The following is a 22652-nucleotide window of genomic DNA, read 5'->3' as shown; positions in this document are numbered from 1 at the left end:
CTCGATGTCCCCTGTTTCCTCCAGGAACCTGCTGCTGACGGACACCAGGGCATCCTCGGGCCACTCGTGGAACCAGTCGATGGCTGTGCAGTTGACCACGGCAGGGAACCTCCTTGCCCGCACCCGCAGCGTGGAGCCCACGGGGGAGAAGCACAGGATCACCTGGGCAGGCGGTGCTGCTGAGTGGGGTGGCAGTGCCACCTGCTCCCCACTGCTGCACGCGGCGCTGGTGAACGCCGAGGCTTTGCCTCCCACCCACTCAAGTCCCTTCCCTGTTCCCAGGGCCGGTGTGCAGCTGTGTGCCCCGCTCTGCTCAGCAGGGGCTGGGCCGGCATCGGTCCTTCTGCCAGCCGCAGCCACGGTGCCGGTGCTGGCCTCCCTGCGAGTGCCAGGAGGCCGCTCACACCCCCTCTGCTTGAGAGGTAAGGACGTGGGCGTCAGCAGCTGCGCCCCTGGGGCCGCGGGGCTCGCAGTTGGCTGAGGATGCTTTGAAAATGTCTTTCGCTCAGACTCATTACAGCATAATGAAACCACAGTATTCTCTGCCATGTTTGCAAACAGATTTTGGATTAAGCACGTCAGAGCACTTGCAAAACACCCTTTGTGGGTGCACACCTACCTTTAACTGATGCCTGACTTTTTCTATAAATAATTTCCAGCAGTTTTCCCTTGAGTCTTGCAATCCGAGAAACTTCACTTGCGGCCTCATGGCACTGATAATGTTTTCCAGTTCATCATCCTGAAAAAGCCCCGGCACCTCCCCAGATGCCAAGAAGTCATTGATTAAGACCAAGAATGATTCCTCGGCAACTTGGGAGTCCGTCATCAGGAACACGGTGGGGATGTTCTTCACGGCTGCCTTGATGTACTGGGAGGCGAGGTCCAGCTGGGCAGGGGAGAGGAGCTGTCAGACCTCTGTGGCCGTTCCGGAGCAGAACCAGGCATGGTACCCGGCATCGTGCAGGGACAGTGCCACGCCACGTGCCCTGTGACCAGCCTGGCGCCCCTCGGGGAGGCAGGGGCTGTGCTTGGGAAGGTACAGGGTGCCTCATGCTGTGTGCTCAGACGGGGCTGCCCACGTTGCACCCGCCCTACGGGCTGCTCTTGCCCACCCCCTGGCTGGGGAACACTGTGGCCATGGGGAGCAGGATCTGAGGATGTTCATCAGGCACCTTTGTGCAGCCCAGGCAGTGCAGACGTGCACAGGGCAGAGCAGGGTGCCCTGGTGTGCCCACCTCAGACAGAGCTTGCTGCAGAGCGTTTGCATGCTCTGCCCCTGCCAGCGGGCTGTGCCACCCAAGGAGGCGTGGGAGGAAAACCACACTCACCTTAAGGTCTGGGATGCTGTATCCCTTCCTCAGCGTCATCTGAAACACATCTAGAGAGCTAATGTAAGCTGCTAGCCGCGAAAGGCTTTGCTTCCCGCTGCCTCCTACTCCCACCAGCAGCGCATTCCCTCGGGGAGACTCTAAGATCCGACTAATTCTGCAAATATGAGACACCGCGTCTTCAAAGAGCACCTAAAGAAAACACAAGAGAAGGATTAATATTCTGAATCACAGCACCAAACGCTGTGAACGCCCCTAATCGCATGGAGCTGACTGAGAGCGATGTCACAGCAGTGCCTACGCGCTGCCTTGACGCAGACGTCCCGCGGCAGGGCGCTCACCAAATTCATCACAGCGTTGACCTCGTTGTAGTTCTCTAAGGCTTCTCCCAGCAGCTTGTTCAGCGACGGCCAGCTTGGCACCGGCAGGTACTTGGGCTCCCCGATGCCCTGGGCGAAGTGGCAGTAGATGTTGGGCTTGGCGAACACCAGGTCCTCGCTGAGGTCCTGGGAGAGGCAGGGGCAGCGCTGGGCACGAGGCGCAGGGACCCCGCCTGTCCCCGCGCAGCGCTCCCGGCACGGCCACGCGCTCCGGCTGAGCTCACCCTGCGACGCAGCCCTGTTGGGCTGGGACGCTCCCTTGTTTTCCAGCACAACTTACATCAAAGAATTTTTTACAGGTGTCGGTTAGCATTTTTCCAAAGCTTTTTTGATCCTTTTCGTCAATGAGCTTGTCTCCATAGACCCGCTCGGCTTCGTGGAGCCAGAGCCGCACCAGGTCAATGGGACTCTTCAGGCATTCGGGGGTGGAGAACAGCAAGCCCTGGCAAATACAAATCCCTCAGTCCTCTAGGTTTACTTTGCTGCTACTCAGAGTTTAAGAAGTCAGCTTTGGGAAAAGGTCGGGGTACTTACAAGGACATACAGCAAAGGAAATCATGGACTAAGCGTGTTTTAAAGGGAACAGCCCCACCGGTACCTGGAATATGTTGGAGAGGTCCCGGAGGTTGAAGAGGTAGTGGAACTTGATGGCCGTGGGCAAGAAGGTGGAGGTGACCCGCTGGTGCAGGGCTGTGGGCAGGACATGGGGTGAGTGGGCGGGCAGGGCTCCGGGACCACGGGGTGGCCGCACCTCGCTCGGCGCTACCCCCATCCCGTGATTCCTGAGACTTCAGCAGCACAACTCCTAGGGACACAGTGCTGCATTCTCAACGTAAATTGGAGAAAGGGAGGAGGTGAGGCTTTCTTTGCTCGGTGCCGCGGGGTGGAGGTGCCACCCACCCTCTGCTGCTGGGACCCTGGCACAGGGCACGCGACGCAGGGGCTGCCGCGCACTGCCCTCCCTACCCGAGGTGGCAGGGGCTCACCCAGCGCTGCCTCCACCAGCCGGGCCTGCAGCCTCTGCACAGCCACTGGCACCTTCTGCAGAGCCAGGTGCTGGGTGAGGATGGCGCTGTAAATGGTCAGCAGTGCTTCGTGGCCAGGGAAGCTCACGGCAAAGACGCAGAAGTGTCGCTGCAGCAAGAAGCAGAGACTCAGGCAGGAGCATTGCCCTGCAGGGGCTGACGGAGCCAGCCAGCACCACGGGGCTCTCCAACCCCGGGCTGGGGCGCAGCCGCTGTCCCAGGAGAGTGGCACTGCTGGGCACGGCCCCCAGGCACTGCGCGCCCTGCGTACCTGCAGCCTGGAGTCGATGGTAAAGGACCCCGCGGTGGGGTTCATGCAGGCCACATACTGACAGTTGTGAATGTCCTTCAGGGTCAGTTTGTTCCTGTCGTACCTGTGCCAGGGCCATCACAGTGATGTTTCCCCCGGGGCACATTCCTCCAGCCCCACCAGCCCCTCTGAGCTCAGCTGGGGACACGGGAGCAGGGGTGCCCACTTCCCTGGTGCTCGGTGAAGCCTGGCAGCGCTCTTGGCAGTGCTCTGTGCCAAGACCTCCCCACACCCCAAGGCCAGCCCTGGCCCCAAGCACACCCTGCAGCAGTTGGCACTTATCACCCCCTCCTCGCTTCCCAACAAACCCTATGTGCTACACCAGGGGGTCCCAGCCAGGGGCTATTTGCTTTGGATGGGTCTGCAGGGTTTGGGATAGCTGCCAGTTTTCCTAATTCTTCTGCCAAAGACTTCCCAGCAGCTGCTGCTGGGCTGAGCAGGCTGGGCTGAGCGGGGCTGCTTGGCTCTGCTGGCTGTGTGACGCCGGAGGCAGCGCGAGCAGGGACACAGCTGCAGGTCCTCCACCGGGACGGGAGGGATCGGCCTGATGGATGTGCCACAGGACACACCTCCGGGCTGAGCATCACCGAGCTGCAGTGGCCATGCCGCCAGCCAGCCACCTACCAGTGCCCACGGTCCATGTGCTGCCGGATGAGCGTGTGCGGTGCCACGGTGCCGTACTTGTCTACCTCGGGCATGTTCATGTCGTCGATGAAGTAGATGAGCCTCTTGGTCCCCGGCGGACCATAGTTCCTCCCTGATTTTTTCTCCAGAGGCTTCTCCAGGATGGCTGCAGTGGGAGGAGAGGGTTTGTGGTGGGGCAATGCTGCGGGGCCCCCCCAGCACAGGGCGGGCTGCGGCCAGCTCTTACCCTGCAGCATGGCCGAGGTGGTGTAGAAGTTAAAGGGCACGGACTGCACGAGGTACTCGTCTGTGCTGAGCGCTTCAAGCTTGTCCCACATTAGCACCGATTTCCCCGTCCCCGCATTCCCCGCCAGCATCACTGGCCACTGCTTCTCCATCAGCAAGTCCATGAAGTAGCGAATGCGAATGGTCTCCGTCGTGTGCACCATGGAGGCCTGGGGAAAAGAAGTCATGCTCTTGGTCCTGCAGAGCTCACCCTGCGCTGCCGAGCTCTGAGTTTGCCTGCAGAGGTGGGATCTTCCCTCCGGACTGCTGTCCAGTTCTCCCGGCACTACCAGCTGCTCTAACCAAAGACACCATCCTGCCATACTAATCTGGTCCCTCTCTACAGCAAAAGGTCTCAGGTACTTGGTTATTGTAAAAACTTTCTGACCCGAAATAGGAGCTGTCAGAAAAACATACCATCAAAACAAAACAACACAACACAGCTCCTGAAACTTGCCCATGTCCCTGCCCTGCTCAGCCATGATATTTCCCTTTTCCTTGACATCTTTGATGCAACCATCCCTCCCTCATCACAGCATTTCAAAACATATATGCAAATAATTTTTAAAGTACATTTTGCATTCAGGTAATAGTTATAATTATTTCATGAAAATCTGTAAAGCCACATGTTAGAGTGAAATTGAAAAAAGAAGAGTTGCAACTTGCAGCTCACACTGAGGTTTACATGGAAGTAAAACAAAACACAGCAAGCCCTGGGGTGTGCCTGATGCTGTCCTCCTGCAAAGCACGCCGCAGCAGGGGCAGCCCAGGTACCTGCGCCACTGCAGATGCGTGCTCTTGCCCACGGTTGCTTGGGGGAAACACCACTGGGTAATAAACAAATAAAACATGTAAATGCAGACAGTTTGTGGGAATTACCTGCAAAGGGACTTCAGGATCGAGTTTGAATGCTGGCACTTTTTCAGTCCACGGCATGAATTTCTTTGTTTCCGAATCAATGTAATAGTCAAAAATTGTCCCCTGAGAAGGAAACTTGATGGTTTTGAACTCGTTCACCCACCACTTGCTGAACTCCACACGGTAATCCACGAGCTGGAAGGAACCAAACAGAGAAAAGCTCTGAAGCTGGCCATCGCGGCTTCTTCCTTCCCGCAGGGACGTGGCCGCGGGAGGAAGAGGGCGCGAGGCTCTTGCCGGTAGGTGCAGCGGGGCCGTACCTGGTCCTGGAACATGGCCCCGCCGAAGGCCCAGGTGCAGGCAAAAACAAAGTAGAGCTCGTACAGCTCACGGGGTGAGTCTGGCGGGGTGTTCTGTGGCGTCAGGAGGCACTCCAGCAGGTACAGGATCATCTGTATCACCGTGATCTCAGGGATGGGGGTGATCTTCTTGAACCCAAACTTGAGCTTTTCAAGACACACGGGCAGGTACTTGTCGAACAGAATCATCAGATTGGCCTTCTCGGACTGCACGGTCCTCTTCTCGATCCAGCTGGTCACAACGCTGTGGAAGGGATGGGCAGGGCTGCAGGCAAGCACAGGGGCTGGTGCCCACCTGTCCCATCCCTGTCCTTGCCCCCATCCCCACCCCATCCCTGTCCCCATCCCCATCCCCGTGCTCACGGGTTCCAGCCCAGGTCCGCAGGGTTGATGTAGAGGATTCCCGCCCGGGACACCGTGGCCGGCGTGGCGGTCCGCAGGTGGCTGATCTCGAAGAGCAGCCGCATGGTGGGGTTGAGGGGGATGCGCTCATTGCTGGCCAAGGTGAGAACCTGAGGGAAGTGGCCCATCATGGGCTGGGGGGGGCTCCAGTTTTGGGGAGCAGGCGTGAATGCAAGCTGACTTCACAAGCAAAGCTCCTCAGGTGTGATGGCACCAACCTTATTGTCATCCATGACCGTGTTCAGGGACTCGATCCACATGGGGTCAATATCTCCATCGAGGATGATCCACTTGGGCCCCTTATGTGTGATGTTGGCCAGGTCACGCATCGTTGAAGAAAATAGGCCTGTCCCACAAAGAGACGCGTGGGTTGTTGCAGCGTGCTTGCTGGGGGGGACACGCCAGACTGGTGGCTCCCCTGCGCACGCCCGCCCGCCCTCCTCTCCCCATCACTCCAGCAAAGAGCCCCAAGGAGAGACCTTCCCGCTGCTGTCACCACTCACAGACAAGTGTTCTCAGAGATGCATCTTAGAGGGCGTTTGCGTGCCCGCCGCTTGCTTGCTGGCTGTACGTGCCAGGTGCCACCCTTCATGTGACCACCTGTGCCAGCCTTGGGGTCTCACCGTCCTTCCACTCTCGTGTAGCTGGATGAATAATCCCAAAGAGCTCATCGCAGGTCACAGCTTTTGGGTCAAGGTCCACAGTGACTGGCTTCTGCTTCATGTTCTGGTAAGTCTTGTTGAGCGACCTCAGCACCTGCGGGAGAGGGGACTCGTGCAGTGACGATGGCTGCACCTGCAAGGGCGCCCGCAGCCTTTGACCACCTTCTCCTCGCTGCCATCCACTGCAGCATGCCCAGGTCCAGGCAGCCCCAGGCGAGGCTGCTGCAGACCTCGGGGACGCGTGTGGCCACTACCTGGGACTTGCCGCAGCCAGCATTGCCGATGACGAAGACGGAGTGCCTCACTTGCAGCAGCTCCTCCAGCTGCACCACCTTCAGCACGAAGCTCTCCTCCGCCTGCAGCTTCAGCTCCAGCACGGACTGCTTAATGATCTGGGAGGGAGAGCAGGCGCTGACCACGCAGAGCTGGCTCAGCCCCAGCAGGACCCCAGGGAGCTGCCAGCGCCCCGGCGGTGCTGCATGGCCAGTGCCAGGGCCAGGCTCATGCCCCAGCCCCGCGCACACCTCCACCTCTCCCACCCTCACGGCCGCGTGCCGGGAGAAGCCCAGGACCCCTGGCACATCACGACTGTGCCTGCGCCCGCACCTTCTCAAAGTTCAGATCCCTCTTCCTGGGGACGTCCAGAGCGGGGAACAGGTCTCCAATCAGCCCCATGAACACAGGCAGGTCATCCGTTACGATCTTGGGGATGTTGAAGTCTCGTAAAGCTCTCATCAGAACCTGGTCCTCAGCACGGCTGGGGTCCCCCCTCTTCAAGGAGCCCGCTACCACCAGCACAGACTTGATAGCCCGCAGGCCCCAGTCGTAGTGGCCCTGCCGGACGGGTGGCAAAATGTTAGGATTTCATTTTCATTTCGCCCCACACCCAGGTCATCTACATGGTTCCCGGCAGGCTGTCCTGAAGTGAGCTTGTTTACAAGACCAGCCCCAGTCAGCCAAGGAATGTCATACAGTCTGTCATACATCCTTGCTTGTAAATCACTTCTGCTGAGATGCATAACATCTGGATGCTCGTGCCTTAACTGGCTATACTCTGTTCTATTTTTGAGCTTCTTGATTTCTTCCATAAGGCAGAAATATGCCATATGACACACTAGCGTGGAGTGGAATTCGTCCAGCCATAGACATGAACTTCACAGAGCACAAGCCAGCACATCACTGCCAGCTGAGAAATTTTTAAACTGTCTCTCAGGGTTGAAATTCAAATTAACTCTTTCACTTAAAGAACCACGGATATTGTTAAATTACCTGTTTAGACAGCAGCTCTTTGCAGAGTGTGTACAAAGTAATGAACTTTCTTGCTAGAAGCTTGGCATCAATAAAACCTTCTGCAACTAGCATGATTTCGCAGATAAGCTCAAAGTCTGGGACAACCATGGCACAGGGTCTAGAGGAGAGCAGCGGCAGGTTAGCAGAGCTGTGCACACAGCCACAAGCCCCTGCACCGTCCCGCAGCCAGCAAAAATCTGCACCCAAGTTTTCGATTTAAATCATTCACTGCTGCTGTTAGTGTTAGAGAATTAGGCAGTAAATTAGGCTGGGTGGGGTCTCTGGAGGTCACTGGTCCAGCCTCCTGCTGCAAGCAGGGCTCATGTCAAAGCTGTATCAGGTCACCCTGGGCCTTCTCTGATTGAGGTCTGAGTTCCTCCAAGGACAGAGGTCTCACAGCACCCCTGGGCCACCCCTTCCTCTGCTTGACCACCCCCATGGGGAACTTTTTTTCCATTATTCTCAGTTGAATTTTTCTCTTGCTGCAGCTTGTTCCAGCTGTCTCTTGTCCTTCCACAGAGCACCTCCAAGAGCCTGGCTCTGTCCTCTCTGCAAGTCCCTGCTACTTAGCTGACAGTGGCAACTGCCCCGAGCCTCCTCCCCTGCATGCTGAGCAGCACGGGGTGCCAAGGCCTCTTACACTAGGGCACAGGACACACAAGTGTCCTCATTTGCATTAGTAAAGGCTTTATCCACATTATCGATGTGCTACAACAGAGGTAAACTCTGTGAAGGTTGCTGGTTAATGGTGACTCATCTGCCTGCAGGTACCTGAACAGAGCTTTTAAGTTTTCAGGCAGTTCTGTCCGTCCTGCGTAGCCAGGGTTCATCGTGATGAACAGTCCGACCGACGGGACCAGCGCTATTGTCTCTCCAAAAAAATTGAATGTTTTCTTTTTGGCACGAATCGCATCTTGAACGCATTTCACCTGGGAAGGCGAGCAGATGTGTTAGTGCAGACAGCCCCGCGGGTCGCTGCTGCCAGTGCTTGCTGGGGCTGGCTGCTCGTAACTGTGCCCAGAGACCCCGCGTTGCCACGCTCCCTGCCGTGAGCCCCCCACTGCGACACAGTACAGACAGTGGCTGCAAAGGGTCCCTCTGAAAGTCGGGTGTAACTTTAGGCAAGTTCAGTACACCAGCTGAGAATTCAGACTAGAAAGTCCGATGGACTCATCCCATACTGGAAGGCACTGTGGTATGGTTTTGTATGGAGGGCGCCTACCTGCACAGCAATCACTGACAAAACCTCCACCGCGATGCGATTGAATTCATCAAAACAGCCCCAGGCTCCGGTCTGAGCAAGCCCTTTGTAGATACTGCCACAGGACTGGAGATCAAAGCAAAGGAAAGAGGATTCAGAGACACAGAGCCTTCACAAGAAGGCTGCAGTCGGGATTTGTTACAAAGCTCAATTGCTGGGAGCTGCTCGGCTCTTGTGCCTCGTGCTGCTCCCTCGGGAAATGGCGTGCAGCGTTGCAGCCACCCCCAGCTCCCCCGGGATGGCTCCGGCAGCAGCTGCCTGGACCCACATCCCTCGCTGGCAGCTGAGCCAGGGGAGAGGAGACCAAGGGCCCAGCCTGGCTTCAGGCATCAGTGCAGGGCGCTGCAGCTGGAGGCAGGACGCATGCTGCAGGGGTGCCTCCTGAAAGGTCTCCCCTCGTCCTGGAGGACGGCTCTTGCCTGGCACCACCGCCTGCTCCCCGTGGCCGTACCTTGTAGTCCATCTGCTCGGAGCAGTTGAAGACATAGACCATCATGCCCACCGCCCGGCCCAGGTCCTTGGTGGTCTCCGTTTTCCCGGTGCCCGCGGGGCCGGCGGGGGCCCCCCCCATGAAGAGGTGCAGGGACTGCGTCAGGGTGATGTAGCACCTGGGGTGAGGCCAGGCAGGCTCAGTGCTGCCGGTGCCCCCTGCGGAGCTGAGCCCACGGGGGCGCGGGGAGCTGAGCCCTACCGGTCGGTCAGTGGGGTGATGACCAGCCGCGGGGTGTTCCCCAGGTACTCGTAGGAGTACTGCAGCTGCGCGTCGCAGATGTTGGCGTAGCAGTGCCTCTTGCCCTCGTCCCAGCGGTGCCGCAGCTGGGACTGCCAGGTGAACGCCTGGGCGCTCTCCACCTGAGGGGGCAGCCACCACCTCCTGATGGGGAGCGTGCACCCACAGCCCACCCACCCCGGGGACCCTGGCTCTCTGCGCCCCCCAGTGCCACAGGAACCAGGAGAGCTGCTCCTTGGCCTGCCTTTAGCACTCCTTCCCCTGAGGCAGAGGCTCAAACTGGGTCCCAGCACAGAACCACAGCAGTTTTAGGTAAGGAAGGCCCGCAGTAACTCCACTGGGGCTCAGGGTCACTGTCTGAGCCTGTGCCACCAGGAGGTCCCAGGCAGCAGCCGTGTGGCCGGGACCCTGCCACCCCCCAGAGTTTTGCACTCCTGGCATGGCTGAGACCCAGCCCGGTGTGAGCCCTGCTGTGCTGCTGCCCCCTGCTCCCAGGTACCCCAAACTCTGCACCTTTTTACCTTCTTTGTGCTTTCTCACAGTTTGGATACTTTGAAAGTATCAGAAAATAAAAGAATAACAAGAAAAACTTCGCTCAGAAATGCCAAGAAACAAAGCAGTGAAAACACCATCTTGTAACCTCTACCTTCGTGAGGATCATTTTGGCCACCACGTCTCTGGCATGCACGTCTATGGTACAGATTGTCATGATCTTCATTCTGTCTCCTGCAGCTAAGTTTCCAATGAGTAGTGAAATCAGTGCATTCAGCTGAGCGATCTGAGGAAGGAAAGAAACAGAAAAATGGCATTGTGCTTTCATACCTGTCTGTGACACCTCAGCCCGCTGAGAGCAGGGAGGGGCTGCAGGACAAGGTCCCAGGGATGCAAACCTGCTTTTTGTTATAGTCCTTAATTGCATTTTCATAGCCTTCCTCCAGCCTTGAAAAGGCAATGCCAACTTCTGTGGTCCACCAGATCTGGGTGCATGTCAGAGCAACCTGCAACAAATCACAGCGACAAAATGTGGCAATAAAGGGAAACAAGTCACCCCACTACGGCTTGGGACAGGCCTTGTCCTCGCTGCCCTGTGCTCCTCCTCTCAGACTTGGGCAGGAAACCAGATTTTCATGTAAATTACTGACTGTTCCCACTCTCAGCCAGAATTTTAAAGGAGCCAGGCTGCAGCAGCTCAGCACTGATGTGCAACATCTGGCTTCCCATGCCCTGCAATCTGCTGCCTGCACAGAAGCAGATAGCTGCTGTCCCGTTTCAGGACCTGCACCGTGGGAAGCAACAGCCCCGGTTCCTGCATCACGCCCACCCTTCTGGCGCCCCCCCTGCGCCCCTCAGCTCGGCCCCGGCCCCACGCAGCTCCCCACCTGCGCTGGGTAGTCAAACACCCACTGCTCCCGCGGCTTCTCCTCGTAGGTCACCACGGCCTCAGGGATCAGGTGTCGCAGCGTGGAGCGCATGCTGGCCAGCACGCGGTTCAGCCACACCTCAACCTGGCACGAGCAGCAAACTCTGAGCGAGCCTTCGGCAACCCTTTTCTGTCCCGGCTGCGTGCAGCTCCCACTGCCAGCTGCTGTTGCGAAGCTGCCCACCCGGCCGCAGCTCCTCACGGCAGCTGGCACACACGCAAGTCACCTCTTGATCCAGGCAGGGACAGGAGCTGCCATCCTGTGCCCTGGCTGACCCGAGAAGGGGCACGGGGACGTCACAGACAGGGAGCAGCGCAGAGCTGGACCGTCCCCCATGGCCCTGGGGACCGAACACCGGGGAACCCCCCAGGCAGTCCTGTTGCCCATGGCACAGGGGAGCCCACCTAGGGCCTAAGTTGCACTGAGGTTCACAGTGGACATGCGCGTTCCCTCTGCCCCAAGCCCCTGTCCCATGGTCCCGCATGCCACGTCATTCATTGATTAATGCCTGATGCACACAAATGCTTCCCCTACAAACACTGGGTACGCGCACTGCTACAGCCTTGCTGGGAGCGGGCTGTGCAGGGCATGCGGCTGGTGGCACTCTGATGCTCTGCTTGGCAAACTTCTCCTTGCTTTGTAAAAAGCTGCATGAAGGACCTCAGCACGTGGCCCCACCGGATACTTCAAATTGCAGTTTAAGGAGTAGGGGCTGGGAGTGAACACAGCAACCAGCACAATGGGACTGCCTGAGGGCTGCAAGGCCAGCTTGTTTTCTTATTCTCTTACATTGCTGCAGCTCCGTCCGATACCTGTAATGCGGATCCTATTTTTTTTTTTTTATGAAAACCTTTATGAAAGCATTTTAAAACTGCTGCCAGTCTGCTATTGCACAAGCAGAAAGCTTGTGTCAGTCCTGAGTCTGCACAGCTCTACCCCCCAAGCAGAGGCTTGCAGGAGACCTCACTGACCTGGCCAGATAAGTCGCACTCTTGGTCCAGAGGCACGTACTCCTCTTCCTTGCTGAACATCCCCAGGGCAGCCTTCAGGGGCTTTTTGTCAGGACTCATCTTGAACTTCAGTTTAGCAAGACTGTCAAACAGCTTCGACAGGTGACGGGCCACCTACAAACAGAGGCATGACAGCAGAGTCATGAAAAAGGATTCGGCTGTATCTGAGCCAGTGCAGAGAGCTATTTTACAGCTTTGGTTAACTCCTGTACTGATCAGGGTGCTGCATCCCTGAGAAGCAGCATACCAGGGATGCTGTTTTGTCTGTTAGAATATTTTAAAACTGCTATAAGAAGGCAGCACATCAGAGATGCCGGACTTGCCTCCAGGCTTTGCATTCAACCCATACCTCAACGGGCTCATTTCCGTTAGACAAAATATCAAGCAGGTCTGCAGAGGAAACGAAGTAGAATCTAGGGAAGGCCAGCCGTTTTGTCTCGAGGTATTCAGCCAAAGCCTTCTCACAGATGGCCAGTCTAACAGGAAACCAGGAAGAGAAAAAAATACAGTTAAAAAAACGTACTGTTTTTTAATCTCTGCGAAGTTATTGTTATGTTGAAGTAGACGTCACTCTGACTGCTGGAGAAATTAAACGCCTCTTTGGCCTTAGACTAGTCAGTGGAGGCTTCTCCACAATGCTTCATCAGGATGACTCAAACCCCACCTTTTCTGCAGTGCTTCTAGCTTGTTGTAGAGACCAGGTTTGTTGGTAGCTTCAATTACGTTGGGAGTTTTTACTGCATCGGCCATTAATTCCTGTGAGATGAAAAAGATTCAGCTGTATCTGAACCAGTGACAAGCTCGTGGGGGCGCAGGAAGGGCTGGGTTTCTCACTTTGAAATCCTTATCGATAGAATCAAACTGTTTGGAGTCCTCTGGCAGTTGACTGCGGATGTCTTCAGAGCCAATGAAGATGCTCTCCAGGTGACACCACGTCCTCTGCACCTCAAACCAGATGCTGATAACAGAGTCGGTGGTAGACAGCTTCTGCTGCCAGCCCGACACCTCCTGAAGGAAGAAGGCTAGGTACTTGGAGGTCATCAGGTTTTGCAGCTGCACTTGGTTGTCCTCCAGCGTCTCGATGAGCACCTCATCTGACTTGAGAAGCATGACGCCGGTCCTAGCATGGGGCTCATGTTCGAACTGCATCGTCGCCCAGGTAGTGTTCAGGGTGCTCAGCACCTTTAGAGCAAGCGTGAGAATGAGCCGAGCTCCGCGCACCAAGGGCAAACCCTGGCAGGGGCCCTGCAGGAAGGCAGGGCAGCCACGCGAAAACCTCCTCCAGAGCACGAGCTGCCAGGGCCATGCTACGCGTGGGCTCCAGCCCTTGGCAGCAGGAGCACAAGTGCCCACAGCTGCAGAGCCGTGTTTGAGCACGGGGCTCTCAGCAAACTGGGAACAAACCGAGACATGATTGCTGTACCTTCTCCATCCCTGACTCTTTCACAGCTTTGTCCACGATGCCACGAACCTCATCCTCAAACTTGTGCAGGTTCAGCTGCAGCAGATCTGCGAGGGTTGTGTCCTCAGACATGGTGAAGTTCACCTGCAGCAGAACTGGCACCGTTGGGCACAGACACCCCCCCCCCAGGCTCCCCAGAGCAGCTCCTTAACACAAATGTTTAAAAAGCCTGCACAAACATCTGTGCACAGCTACCCCTAATGCAGCCTGCTTCCCCCAGGGGGTGCAGAGCTGGGGACCCTCCCAGCCACACGGGTCGGGGCGTGATGGGAGCAGGGACAGAGGGGCTGGGCACACCTTGGTTGCCTGCATCAGCTCGTGCCAGTGCCGGTCCCTGATGGCCGGGTTCTGCAGCTCGTTCACTGCGCGCAGGGACGTAATCATGTTCTTTATGCTGTTGTCCAGCCCTGTGAACGCATCCCAGCTTCTCATCTCCTTATCCAAGCTCTGAATGTCTTTAGAGAATTTCTTGCAGTCAACATCCATCTGCTCAACATTGATATCCTTCCACTTGGTGGTCTTCCAGTCATCAATGCTCGTGTTAACCTGAAGTTAGAAACACCCCGTTACAGGACATGCGCTCAGCAGGAGCATCCCTGCCCAGGACAAAGAGCTGCGCCGCCAGCGCCCCCACGCCCCCTGCACCAGCAGACCTGCACCGATACTGGAAAACCGCCCTGTGTCCACCCCACCCCTCCCAGCAGTGAGTGCTCCCCAGAGTGCGAGGCCGCCGGTGGCTGCAAGGCAGCTCAGCCCTGTGATGGGGCCAGCCTGGCACGCACACAGAGCTTGCTTTGCGCATCCCCGTGCCCCTGCTCCTCTGGCTCACAGACGGCAGCACGTACCAGGTTGATCATGTCCCAGAGCTGCTTCAGCAAACGCACTTCCCTGTGGCATGCTTTGAGCTGTTTGTACTCTGGCACTGCCACTTCAAACAGCCCGGCTGACTTGGACAGGGCAGCCACCTCACTCTCCATGGCGGCGATGCTTTTCTGCTGCTAGTGGAGAGGAAGAAAAGGGCTCAGACGGAGGCCGTGTGTCCTGCCCTGGGGACGTGTGTCCTTCCCCGGGGGGCAGCACCATCCTCCGGAACTCACTGTGGGGCGGCGGGGCCAGAACCTGCCTGCAGGGCTGAGCAGCGTGGCATGGGCAGGCTTCGCCCTCCGCGGGGCCCAGCCCCTGCCCCGACACCCTCACTTTCCCTACCTTGTTCAGGGATTTGTAGGGGTCTCTGTCAGTGTACAAAAAGGGGGCTTTTTCCTGGAACTTCTCCCTGAAGGCCTGCTGCTGGACCTGCAGGGGACACAGGGTCTTGGGGGAGCTGGGGCCATGGGCCTGGTGGCCCAGGGAGAGCACAGGGGTGTTCCCGAGCAGCTGCAGGCTTGCCCCCATCCCTTTCCCAGACCCATGCGGGCACCTCGAATTGCTGGCATTTCCTGCGGATGATGTTGACCTCGTTTGTTTGCAGGGGCGCCACGTTCTGCTTCACGCGGAAGGAGAGCTTCTTGGTGTTGTCCCAGTGCTCGGGGAGTTCCTGCAGCGAGTGCCATGTCACAGCCTGGCCCTGGAGAGCCCCTTCCCAGCCCTGACGCCTCGAGCAACTCACTTGGAGCTGCAGGTGAATCTCCTCGGGCATCTCCTCTCCATAGGTGCTGAGCAGTGCAATTGTCTCCTTCAGGGGCTCGAACATGCTGTCGGTGGTGGCCTGCCTGTCTTTTACCCTCATCAAGTGCCCCATCACCTCCACCAGCCCATCGTAGTCTCCCTCTTCCACAGGCTTACTCAAGCCAGCAGTGGCTTCTTTGATGAAGCCCTCGAGCTCCTGCAGGCTGGGCAGAAGGCAGGGGAGCTCAGCGGGGCTCGGGGCAGCCCCGTGTGTGCCTGGGTGCGCTCTGTGCACCCTGCAGCACGCATCCCTGGTAGCTCTGTCCCTGCGGAGCCAGCCCTGCCCCTGGCTGCAGTGCCCTTGGGTGCTCAGGAGTGCCCCGTCCCCACAGCACATCCCCTACCTGGTTGTGACGAGGCTGGTGAGGTACTGCTTGAGCACCAGGCCCCGTCTCCTGATGGCGTCCAGCAGTGCCTGCTTGAAGGGGCGGCAGTCGCTCTGCAGCCACCCCCCAAACACACAGGTGTTGGCGAACCCCGACACCTCCTCACACAGCGCCTCGCACAAGTCAATCTGGGGATGAGAGATTGTTGCATCCCACGGCTGGCGGTCCCCAGGCACCTGGCACCTCCATGGGCACCACGTGTCCCCTGCAGTACCCCCCCCAGTACCTCCTGCTTGAAGAGCTGCAGGGGTGGAGGCCCGTGGGGAGGGGGCTCCTCCGGCTCCCCAGGGCTGGGGACATGGCGAGAGGTGAGGAAGTGCTGCAGGAACTCCTCGGGGTCCTCCAGCCACAGATGGGCGTGCTCCTCAAAACTGGCACTGTACTCCTCGCCTTCCTTCATGGCGCTGACCACCAGTGACACCACCTCCTCCCGCATCCTGCTGAGCTCCCCTTGCTCCTCCAGCTCGGTCTGCAGGGATGGGCAGAGCTCCTGGGGACCTGCCGGGGGTGACCGCAGCATCCTCGCTCACCTGCTGAGGACCCACCTTGTAGCTCAGTTTCCCCTCCAGCAGGCAGGGCATGCACTCTGTGGACCCGTAGATGTCGCTGAGAAGGGTTTCCACCAGCTCCAAGAAGCTGTTGTCATCCAACATCTCCAGGGATGGGCGGTACCCCACTCTGCTGTCACACAGATCCATGTGCACCTCGAACAACGGGGCCACGTTGTCCTGGAAGAGATCAGCACCCTGTGTGGCCGCTGCCCCCATTCCCATCCCACCCCCGGCCCCACGGTTCCCCCTGTGGCAGGGACGAAGTGGGGTCACAGGCACCTCCGGTGTCTGCTGCCCAGGGAGCCCTGGGGTGGGCGCGTTTACTGCTGAACAGAACACCCACAGAACGGAAAGGCATGCAGGGGGTGCATCCCGAGCACACACAGAGCACGCACGTGGAGCAGCAGGGCAAACCTGGACGTACATCAGGGACCATGTTGGTGAGCAGCAGCTCTAGGGATTTGTGAATAAGTCTGTAGAATCCGTCCAATACTATTCCGTTTACATATTCTATGTAGTCCTGCCATATCTGCGATGATGTATCGGCCTTAAACAGATCTGCATTCTCCTGCAAGCCAAGGAAAATCAACCTAATGTTTGTCGATAAATTCCCAGCAAATGTACCAGTTCCCCACACTCTGGAAGTGAGCCCTCTCTTAGGACCGCTGACAGCTTTGTCCTGTGTGGCTGCTCTTCAGATCCTTCTCCTTCTCTTGGCTATACTACACCAGATGCTGTGGCCGAAGGCCTTACCGTGAGGAGGCAGCGAATTCCTGCGTGCAGTATTTCACGGTCTCTCCCAGGAGTTTTAACTCAGCAGAGACCAGAAGGTTGCACCCAAATTTGAGCCCAACTCTCAGTTACAAAACGAGGGAAGACGCCGGCGTCAGGGTACGCAGCACTCTGTAAAACCATTCTGCTCGAAGCAGGATGTGCCTCACCTTCACCACAGCCTTGATCCTGTCGCCTGCTGCCCGAATGGCAGCGTAGCGCTTGCTCACATTGTTTGCCCTCCCGTCCAGGTCCAGGAGAGCTGTCTCCTTGTTGTCTTTCCTTTCAAACAAGGGAGTGGCTGAGCACTCCTGCAAGGGAAAGACGACGGGGTGACTTCTCAGAAGCTCACCAGGAAAGGCGTTTGTAAAGCAACCAGCAAAATCATGCTACCTCCATAAGCTGGCTGATATTTTCCACGTTTAACTTTGCTCTCTGGATTCTGCTGTCTAAGGCATACAAGATAACTCTCATCTCCTGAATGTATTCCATGACACCTGGGAGGAAAACGCAGATGGCAGCGTGGGGATGATGCTGACACCGCCTGGTCAGTGAGCCTATGGGGGCATTTTACCACAGAGGGGACACGCTGCCTGCCCCCCACCTGCCCATGCGTGGGGGCTAGGAACCTGCATTTCAGGTGCAAAGGTGGTGAAAGGCCCTGCTGGGACCCGGTGGGAGGCAGGACAGTGCTGTCCCCCTGGGGCGCGTGGCTCCTGTCTGCAGGGACCCCCAGATGCACAGGCAGGATCCTGCCCTGGGGGGCTTTGTACCTTCGTGGTGCCAAAACAGGGTTTGCTCCGCAGTGCCCAGACGGCTGTCGATGTCCTCCAGCTCCCCTGCCACCAGCGGGATCTCCACCGGCAGCACTGTCAGCTTTACCTGGGGAGCAAAGGCAGCTGCAGGAGGGAGCTGTGGGCAGGGGAGAACCTGCTCTGCTCTTTGGGATGCACTCCTCAGGTCAGGCTGGGGGGTCCCCGGCCACCCACGTGGGGCTGGCAGGAGCCGGTGCCTGGGGTCAGGCACCCTGACATGCTGGTGCTGTGCTGGGGCTCCCCAACCACGCTGGGCTCTCGGGACCCATCTTATTGGAGCCCCCTTCGCTGCGTGGCTCTGCCAGGCTCTCAGCAAGGCTCAGGGCATGGGACAGCAGCAAAACCACAGCAGGTTGCCTCCCGCATTGCAACTTGCCTTATTGTACCAGCCAGTGATGAGATCCAGATTATCCACAAACTTTTGGAAAGTCTTATTTTGAGCAAAGAGGCTCTTGGCACCGCCTGGAATATCCTTCTGCTTCTGGAAGTTCAGGTACTTCACCTCCCGCAGGATGGCGGCAAGCTGCAAGACACCATGGTGGAGACAGTGCTCGTTAGGAAAACCCAAAATGTTTCTCAACAGCCCTGCGAGGAAGTCGGGTGTACATTTGGGCGAGCTAATGCTGGTGTTACTATGGCATGCAGTGGAGGACTGCGAGGGCTCCATGGGCAGGGGCTGCGCGTGCCAGCACCCACCTTCCTGCTGAAGTTCACGCTGATGAGGGAGCAGGAGGGGTCCCTGAGGATCAGGGGCTGCTCCAGGTTGAACCGGCAGCCCTCATCCACCCCACTCATCCACTTCTCGTAGGTCTCCTCCCGGTATCCCTGCAGCAGTGCGACCATTTCCTCGTACTTCCTGGACACCAGCTCGGCTTCGGCACTGCCCATGGCGCTGTCGGGGGCACCACAAAGCACCAGCTGCCACAGCAGGCCGCGGGATGGGCACCAGGCCGCATCCTGCCCGGCCCCGCGCAGAGCCCGTGGGTGGCGGTGCTGAGCCTCACTCACGGGTGGTTGATGGCGAAGAGCTCCCTGTGCGGCCCCTCCAGCCTCTGCTGCAGCTCCAGGGACCACTGGAGCTGCCCGGCCACCGGCGGCATGTTGGTGTGTGCGGGGAGGGCTCCGCCACCGGCCCGTGCCAGGGCGGTCTGGGTGTCGTACAGCACCTTCACGGCATCCAGCTCGGCGCTGAACGCGGCCAGCAGGGACAAGTAGTAGGGGGAAACCTCGGCCTTTATCAGGGGCCGGTCCAGCAGGGAGGAGAACATGTGCACCAGCTGGAAAGGGAAGAAACGCGCTCGCTTCTGGGCCTGCTGGTGCCGCTGGCTCCAGGGCCTTGTGCTTGGCTGCGGGCAGCCCCCGCGGTGCAGGAGATGGGGTGCAAGGATCTAAACTCCAGGGGGAATTCCAAGGAAATTTGCCAGTTTCAGGGAACTGGTGAATTTCTCGTTTTCTCCCAGAAGCCATTTTGTGCAGTGGATCTTCCAATGTGGAGGTGAACACAGCATCACTGAGAAACTCCAAAACGTGGATTTTTCTTTTTAAATGGAAGAAAACACATCATCCACAGCATTTCCATTGAATAAATTGTTTGGAATTTAACAATTGAACCATTAACCTTTATGAATTAAAAACATTTGGGTTTTATGTCAATTGTTTTTGTTTCTGACAGAAAACTATTTCACAGGCCGGTTTTCAGCAGATGCCAGTACCCACATCCCCAGGCTGCCTCTCCGTGGGACCCCAGCTTTGTTCCCTTGTTTTAACCTGATGCTGTCCCTGAAATGCTGCTCAGAGCAAGAGCTCGTGCTGGGGCACTCAGCCTCTCCCACAGCTTTTGCCTGTCGCTCGTGGGTTTAATCTCTGCCCAATTCACCTATTTGAGCTCATTCTTATGAAGCCGATCCCCCCAGGCCTGGTGGCGGGTCCCTCCCACCAAGCTGGCAGTGCAGCGCAGGTACCTTCACTGCAGAGGCAAGGCTGTTGCAATCATCAAACCCTTGGCAAAGGATGGTGGCCAGCCGCCTGTCCAAGTCCTGGATCTTGCTCTGGAACTCTGCAAAATCCTTGTCCAATTGCTGTCAAAAAGAGCGCAGCGCTCAGGCAGGCGCAGCCTCCAGCCTTCATTCCCCAGCCCCTACAGAAGGATTTGCTTAACCTGATCGGCCAAGAGAGCCCACGATTGTCCCCAGAGCAAGCACATGGGTTGCCGTGGTGACGATTTTGCATGCAGGTCTTCCAGCATGTTCCGTCAAGAGATATTTTTTTTTTTCATTTAGCAAATGCATACATTCCACACCAGCATTCACTCACCTCTTCTGCAGGATCTAAGGGATCATACTTGCAGTCAGCAAATCCCTTCACGAGTTCAGAGACCTCTTCGTAGATCTGAAACACTTGGCTCCCAAGGATGTTTCCTCTCACTCCACCCAGCTCTGCTTTCTCCAGCTTCAGGAACTCGATGGAGATCTCGTACAGCTCCTGGTGAGCAGAAATAGTCTCCCCATTTGGCTCAGCTGGGTGCCTAGCCCCGACTCCCCATTCCCTGGCACTGCCAGTGCCCAAGCTGCGGCACCGGGGCCGGGCTGTGCCACATGAGCCAACGTTCCCAAGAGCATCCTCCCTGGGACCAGCCCAGCCAGGGGCACTGCCATGGTGCTGGGTGCCTCTGGCAGAGCAGCGCTGCTGGGCTGCCGCTGCTCCTCGCACCAGGGCCGTGTTTGCCCCTGTGCTGCTCCCTCTGTCTGCCCTGGTGCCCCCAGCCCCATGCCCTGTGCTGTGCTGTCACCTCGATGGCCTTCAGCCTGTGCAGGAAGGAGTCCATTCTCCTGAAGACGAGGGAGGGGGGGAACTCCCAGAGCTGGGGCTCCTTCTCCTGGGGGCGGACGGGGCCGTTGGCACAGCGGAGCCAGCACAGGCAGACCCGCACCCACCCCAGCACCTACTGTGAACAAGGTGGGCAGCACGTTAGAGCAGCAGCTGCTGTAGGACTGGAAGAGCTTCTCGATGGTGGAAATGCTCAGTTTGATCCCTCCTAAGGTCTCTTCAAGTTCTCCTTGCAGCCCCTTCATCACTTCCTCAGGGCTCAGGAAGTTACGGGTCTAGAAAAGACAAAAGCTGCTGTGGGCAGAGGAGAGCCCCTTGTGCCCCTTGGCCTCCCCAGCTCCCTGCAGCCCCCGCCTGCCCCAAGCCCCCCCAGCCCGGTGGGGGTGTTATGGGGGCCTCCCGCTGCCCTGGCCGGGTTTCCCCCCCGACCCACGCCACCTCCCCTGGCGCAGGGGTGGCTCAGTGCCACGCAGCCTCGACAGTACCATCTCAATGAGGAGGTTGCAGATCTCCTGCAGAATGACGATGACCCGGGAGGGAGTGTTGTAGTGCTCCGAGTGCACCCAGGTGAGGCAGACGGTGTACAGAACCCTGTCGATGTAGGACTGAAGCTGCCGGAGCAGAGTCCCCGTTAGCACAGGCCCACGGTTGCGCCGCTGGAGGCCCTGCGCTGACGACGGGCTGGCAGAACCGGGCTGCGTCCGTGCCCGCACCTGCACACAGCCTCCGGGGCTCTGCCTGCAGTGCGAAAGCAGGGAGGGCCAGGAAATTTCACGACGTGTAACTCACCTGGACGTACTCTGCTTGCTCCATCTCTTCCAGCAGGATCTGCAGTGGCTGCAGGTAGAGGCTGATGTTCTTGGCTTCCTGCAAGCCTGGCGCAGGTGAGAAACAGCGTGGGCGGCTGGGAAAGCTCGCTGGCGAGGCAAGCGGCAGGAGCCTGCGCACCGCCCGGAGCCCTACCTGCACTGACGTCCCGGGACATGGCCTGCAGCGCTGGCCAGTAGCAGCTGTCGGCCTTCTCCAGGATCTCAGCCAGGGCGCTCACCCGGGGCGAGAGCAGCTGCGGGAGAGGCACTGGGGTGGGCTCAGCTGCGGGGGCGCGGTGCTGGCCGCCCCCGGGTGAGGCGTTACCTGCTCGTTGATGCACTGCAGGTTGCGCGTCCTGGTGCACCAGAACTCAAACTCTGCCCTGGGCAAGGGGTGCAGCCCCTCCAGCAGCAGCTGCGCGGAGTCCTTGCTCAGGATGTCCCTGATCTGGTGGGACCAGTCGATGATGATGGTCTCGATGGAGTGCAGCATAGAACTGTCCACCGGCCCCGCCAGGCTGGAAGGCGGCCAGGTTACAGAGCAGTGCCACAACCCGCCCCAATCCAGACGGGGAGCCCCGAACCACCCCGGGGAGCCCCATGTGCCCCTTCACAGCCACCTCCACCAGGCACAGGCTGCTCAGAGGAGCAGCTGCACCCAGAGACCTGGTGTAAAACCCACCAGATTTCTCCCGTTAACCTGAACCAAGGTCAGCCTTTGGTGCAGTTCAGCACAGGCAGCCCAAGGCCGGTGCCGGGACCCGGGAGCAGAGCTGACGCGTGGCCACAGGCTGTGCAGGGAAGGGGACAGCGTCCCGGCTCCCGCTGCCGCCCGCAGCAGCTCCCAGAGGGACTCGTGCTGGCAGCACCCACCAGTCCAGGACGCTGCTGGAGCCGTCCCGGCTGTCCAGGTGCTCCGGCAGCGGCAGCAGCGGCTTCCCCTGGATCTTCCCACCCATCACGAACATCTCGTTCTTCAGCCTGCGGGCTCGTCGCACTACGTCCTCCACCACCACCCCGGGCCAGCCTGACACATTCTTCTTGCTCAGGAGCAGAGAGGACAAGACCTGGAGGACACGACCAGGGCTGGGCATGCCGCCTCTCCATGCCAGCAGCCGCTTGTGCCATGTCCCTTTGAGTCGCCAGCCCCAGCAGCCTTGGCAGCAGCAGCTGCTGCATTCCTCACGAGCCTGGCTCTGGGACTGGTGCTTCCAGGCTCCGCTCACCCTGTGCGGGGCTTCTCCTTCTCGTGGCTTGGGAGTGCTTGGTGAGGTGCAGCGAGTGCACGTGGGGGGGGGAACGGGCTGGTGCACAACCAAATGGCACCGACGTTTGGGAAGAGGCTCCCAGTGCCCCTGGTGGGCAGTCCTCTAAGCAGGACTATTCACAGCAAGTTTGAGAGAAAGCCGCTCTGACATTCCC

At 58.4% G+C, this 22652-nt stretch overlaps 1 protein-coding gene across 1 annotated transcript in view; it reads right to left on the bottom strand.

Moving 5' to 3' along the window:
- DNAH17 (dynein axonemal heavy chain 17) overlaps positions 1–22652 on the bottom strand; it is a 36925-nt gene that overhangs the window by 13661 nt on the left and 612 nt on the right. Inside the window, exons 2-55 of the mRNA XM_035568652.1 lie at positions 22104–22297; positions 21556–21748; positions 21385–21484; positions 21211–21296; positions 20907–21032; positions 20541–20696; positions 20384–20470; positions 19909–20076; positions 19557–19673; positions 18604–18872; positions 18292–18487; positions 17972–18118; positions 17554–17662; positions 17174–17277; positions 16951–17091; positions 16434–16577; positions 16004–16186; positions 15685–15927; positions 15417–15586; positions 15014–15236; positions 14825–14941; positions 14614–14700; positions 14253–14405; positions 13705–13953; positions 13369–13491; positions 12780–13127; positions 12610–12701; positions 12295–12421; positions 11907–12059; positions 10894–11019; positions 10405–10512; positions 10161–10292; positions 9476–9636; positions 9236–9392; positions 8746–8850; positions 8295–8452; positions 7503–7641; positions 6840–7067; positions 6488–6625; positions 6195–6327; positions 5790–5917; positions 5533–5681; positions 5131–5413; positions 4832–5005; positions 3915–4122; positions 3668–3833; positions 3005–3107; positions 2695–2842; positions 2307–2398; positions 1989–2150; positions 1670–1834; positions 1329–1520; positions 620–886; positions 1–162 (exon numbers count right to left, since the gene is read on the bottom strand). Coding sequence (XP_035424545.1) covers positions 1–162; positions 620–886; positions 1329–1520; positions 1670–1834; positions 1989–2150; positions 2307–2398; positions 2695–2842; positions 3005–3107; positions 3668–3833; positions 3915–4122; positions 4832–5005; positions 5131–5413; positions 5533–5681; positions 5790–5917; positions 6195–6327; positions 6488–6625; positions 6840–7067; positions 7503–7641; positions 8295–8452; positions 8746–8850; positions 9236–9392; positions 9476–9636; positions 10161–10292; positions 10405–10512; positions 10894–11019; positions 11907–12059; positions 12295–12421; positions 12610–12701; positions 12780–13127; positions 13369–13491; positions 13705–13953; positions 14253–14405; positions 14614–14700; positions 14825–14941; positions 15014–15236; positions 15417–15586; positions 15685–15927; positions 16004–16186; positions 16434–16577; positions 16951–17091; positions 17174–17277; positions 17554–17662; positions 17972–18118; positions 18292–18487; positions 18604–18872; positions 19557–19673; positions 19909–20076; positions 20384–20470; positions 20541–20696; positions 20907–21032; positions 21211–21296; positions 21385–21484; positions 21556–21748; positions 22104–22297 — 8589 coding nt within the window. The remainder of the gene's footprint in view (positions 163–619; positions 887–1328; positions 1521–1669; positions 1835–1988; positions 2151–2306; positions 2399–2694; positions 2843–3004; positions 3108–3667; positions 3834–3914; positions 4123–4831; positions 5006–5130; positions 5414–5532; positions 5682–5789; positions 5918–6194; positions 6328–6487; positions 6626–6839; positions 7068–7502; positions 7642–8294; positions 8453–8745; positions 8851–9235; positions 9393–9475; positions 9637–10160; positions 10293–10404; positions 10513–10893; positions 11020–11906; positions 12060–12294; positions 12422–12609; positions 12702–12779; positions 13128–13368; positions 13492–13704; positions 13954–14252; positions 14406–14613; positions 14701–14824; positions 14942–15013; positions 15237–15416; positions 15587–15684; positions 15928–16003; positions 16187–16433; positions 16578–16950; positions 17092–17173; positions 17278–17553; positions 17663–17971; positions 18119–18291; positions 18488–18603; positions 18873–19556; positions 19674–19908; positions 20077–20383; positions 20471–20540; positions 20697–20906; positions 21033–21210; positions 21297–21384; positions 21485–21555; positions 21749–22103; positions 22298–22652) is intronic.

The sequence above is a fragment of the Cygnus atratus genome, chromosome 18 (genome assembly GCF_013377495.2).
Source record: "Cygnus atratus isolate AKBS03 ecotype Queensland, Australia chromosome 18, CAtr_DNAZoo_HiC_assembly, whole genome shotgun sequence".
Taxonomy (NCBI): Eukaryota; Metazoa; Chordata; class Aves; order Anseriformes; family Anatidae; genus Cygnus; species Cygnus atratus.
The sequence above is the reverse complement of the archived record's forward strand: the minus strand, read 5'-3'. Positions and strand labels throughout refer to the sequence as shown.